Source organism: Phaethon lepturus, unplaced genomic scaffold, assembly GCF_000687285.1.
Source record: "Phaethon lepturus isolate BGI_N335 unplaced genomic scaffold, ASM68728v1 scaffold50738, whole genome shotgun sequence".
Lineage (NCBI taxonomy): Eukaryota > Metazoa > Chordata > Aves > Phaethontiformes > Phaethontidae > Phaethon > Phaethon lepturus.
In genome coordinates, this window is record NW_010560875.1 from 9,977 (window position 1) to 13,104 (window position 3,128).

The 3,128-nt window shown below is 37.2% G+C and overlaps 1 protein-coding gene across 1 annotated transcript in view; it reads left to right on the forward strand.

Annotated features, from left to right (window-relative positions):
- Positions 1-347: 347 nt before the first annotated feature.
- The window catches only part of GLIS1 (GLIS family zinc finger 1), a gene marked incomplete at its 5' end in the record, with an annotated part of 43,145 nt that continues 40,364 nt past the window's right edge, over positions 348-3,128 (forward strand). Inside the window, one exon of the mRNA XM_010293784.1 lies at positions 348-509. Within this exon, the coding sequence (XP_010292086.1) occupies positions 348-509 (162 nt within the window). The remainder of the gene's footprint in view (positions 510-3,128) is intronic.

The following is a 3,128-nucleotide window of genomic DNA, read 5'->3' on the forward strand; positions in this document are numbered from 1 at the left end:
ATTGTCCACAGTGCTCCTGTGCCAATTAACATCTAAGAGAACTCATCAGAACACTTGTTCTTTCTTCAAATTTTCTGTTCTGACACCATGTCTTTAAGCATACAGTACTTCAAACAGAACGTGTGAGATATTTATAAACTTTGTATTTTTATTGAGCTACACAACATGTCTTCAGTGACAGATTAAATGAATAGCGCAAAATGTTGTGTTTCATCCATAAATTTCAACAGATGTTTGAATGTTGGTTGATTTATTGCATGTCCAACCTGGATCTTACACTGTTCTCATTGTGGATATACATGGTTTATTTAATAGTACTTTACAATGATTTTTATGACGTTTTTCAGTTTGAAGGGTGCAACAAGGCATTTTCTAGGCTTGAGAACCTTAAGATTCACCTCCGGAGTCATACTGGGGAGAAGCCATACCTGTGTCAGCATCCTGGCTGCCAGAAAGCTTTCAGCAACTCCAGTGACCGGGCAAAGCATCAGCGAACGCACCTGGATACCGTAAGCATGATTTCATACTGGAGTTACACTGAATTTTCCAGTGGTCCTTGTACACAATCTGTTCTGCAATTGGAGGGTGACTTTTCCTTTTCACAAGGAGCATCTCAGAAAACTCAGATATAGGCAACTGTACTTTTTTTTTAAGTTGTATGTGCTCATGAATGAAAAATTCTTGATCAGAGGCAAATTCAGCTGTCTTACTCATGCTGAGGAATAAGTTACTCAAGAAAAGGTTACTCAGGAATAAGTTACTCAGCAAACTATCCCATTGTTCTTGCTGCAGTAAGAGAAGACAGTAGCAGAATAAGGTATAATATAAGTGAAAGCCGAGTCATTGCTGCTCTCCTAAATGTGTGTCATTGTCTTGCTTCCTATCCTGTGTGGCTTCAATAAAGTCTCTTCTGAATGAATGCAAAAGCAGTTCAGAATCTCAGTGGAAGGAAAATGCATCTCAGTTTTGGACATAATTTTGTAAAGGTGAAAATACATCTGCCTCATAACTCTATGAAATTTGTTAAGTACCCACCATCAGAATTAACTGTAAGAAATAAATTATTTTCTTATGTACAGTTGGTAGATTCTGGCTCAACTCTACAAGTCTTCTGACTTGTCTTGCAGAGAAGATGTGAGCCTGTCTAGTGTCTTAGGCTCTGATAAAATTAAATCACCATATTATGGGGAAAGAAGGTAAGTAAACAACTTCGTAGACCAGTTTTGTCCTCAACATAAGTTTGTAAAGAATAACAGGCAGAGTTATTTCTTTGTCTTTTTCAAAGAAAGGAGTATATGGTTTAACGTTTGGCCAAGTGTTTATGGGGCAGAACTTTTGAGTTTAATTGATACTTACTTTTTAAGCAGTTACACATTTCAGACAGTGCAGCATTAAGGAATGTCTAATGTACATTATGCCTTGCAAAAACAAACAAGTAAGAGAAGCGAGTCAGTCACATTTTCCAAACCAAAGCACACTTACAATAACAATGTTTTATTTATTTGAAAGTCAACCTGAGAGATTTGAATTTGTAATTAGCTCTAAAATGCATCTCTTTTGAAAGTGGATATACAGAATTGGGTGCACAGTTTTGAAATGTAACTGCTTGAATCTAATAGATACATTTTTAATTAGCCAAAGTCACAAATGGAATGCCATTAATTAGTTTTGAAAGAGAATTCAAATGGTTACCAGAATAAGCAAAAGTTCTTATATCTATTGATCTGTGCATTACTGAAGACAAATCTCTTAACTTTCTATTTTCTTTTCTTCTCTCTTTATCTCTGTCTTTATTATCTGAAATGCTCATAAATCAGGAAAAAGGTACAGTAATCATTTTCTACTAATTTTTTTAAATGTATAAAAACATCCTCCATACTATTCTGTTGCAGGTTCTTTAAAACTGTTTCTGTAGTCCTACAACACAGTAACTAACTTCCATTTCCCTGGTTTAATTGAAGTCTGATGGTTTAGCTTAGTGTATTGTGTGCTCACGTGAATGTGAAAAATAATGGAGGTACAGGATGGTGCTACTGTAAATCAGCACGTTGCGTTAGCTCAGTGGACAAAACAACTGCCTGGAATGTCAAAGTAAATAGCCATGAACCTTTTTAAGGGTAGTTAGATTTTAATCTAGTTTCCCTATCACTAAGTTGAATTATTCTATCACTAATGTAAATGACATCAATGATTTGAAAAATAATCTGCTAGCTTTTCTGCTAAGGGATTTGTTAAAGTTTTCCATAATTTTTCCTCAGATGTCAGTTCTCTGTGTTCCAGACACTCTCAATAAATCTGCTTTGCCCTGTAACTTTCTGGGTAGGTGCTGTGTTAGCCTGTAAGGTCATGAATTGGTGAATGATTCCATTATTCCTTCAGAAATTTCCTGCTGGCTGGACAGAGCAGCAATACTTATCCTCTGGAGGTACTTACAAAGAAAGGGGGTTTATATAGACTGCTTAGTCCTTATTGAGTGCATTTGGAATTGGTTTCAAAGCTTCTCAATGTAGGTCACTCCATCATTTATCTTCTCCAAAAGGAGAATCTGTAAATCATTTCAGAGACTTACTGGCGTATGCTAGTTTGATCGAATCTCTACTAAATCATCTGGAAGTAGATCCTTCTCCTAGGTAGGAGCAAAACAAAGGGAACATATCTGTCCTTGTGGTAAAAAGGGCATGTCATCACTCCTCCAGGAGTAGAGCAACTTGTTTAAAGGACATCGCTGTCACTTCTCCCAAAACTGGTGGGTTTTTTTCCCTTTTGTGCATCCTTTTTCTGAAACCAAGGGAATTAATGTGACACTGAGGTCATGACAAACCAGTTTTCCACCTTTGGAAAACCAAAGGACAAAGACACCAAAAGGACTTACTAGTCCTTTTTAACGCAAGTGAGGAGGCTAAGGTAATGTTGATATATGAGGCAAGAAAACGGAGAAAACGGGAATCACACAGAATCACAGAATCACTAAGGTTGGAAAGGACGTTCAAGATCATCAAGTCCAACCATTAATCCAGTGCCGAAGCCATTGTGCAGCGGGACAGCTATGATGTAGTTGCCATCACAGAAACATGGTGGGATGCTTCTCATGACTGGAGTGCTGCAATGGATGGCTATAAGCTCTTCCG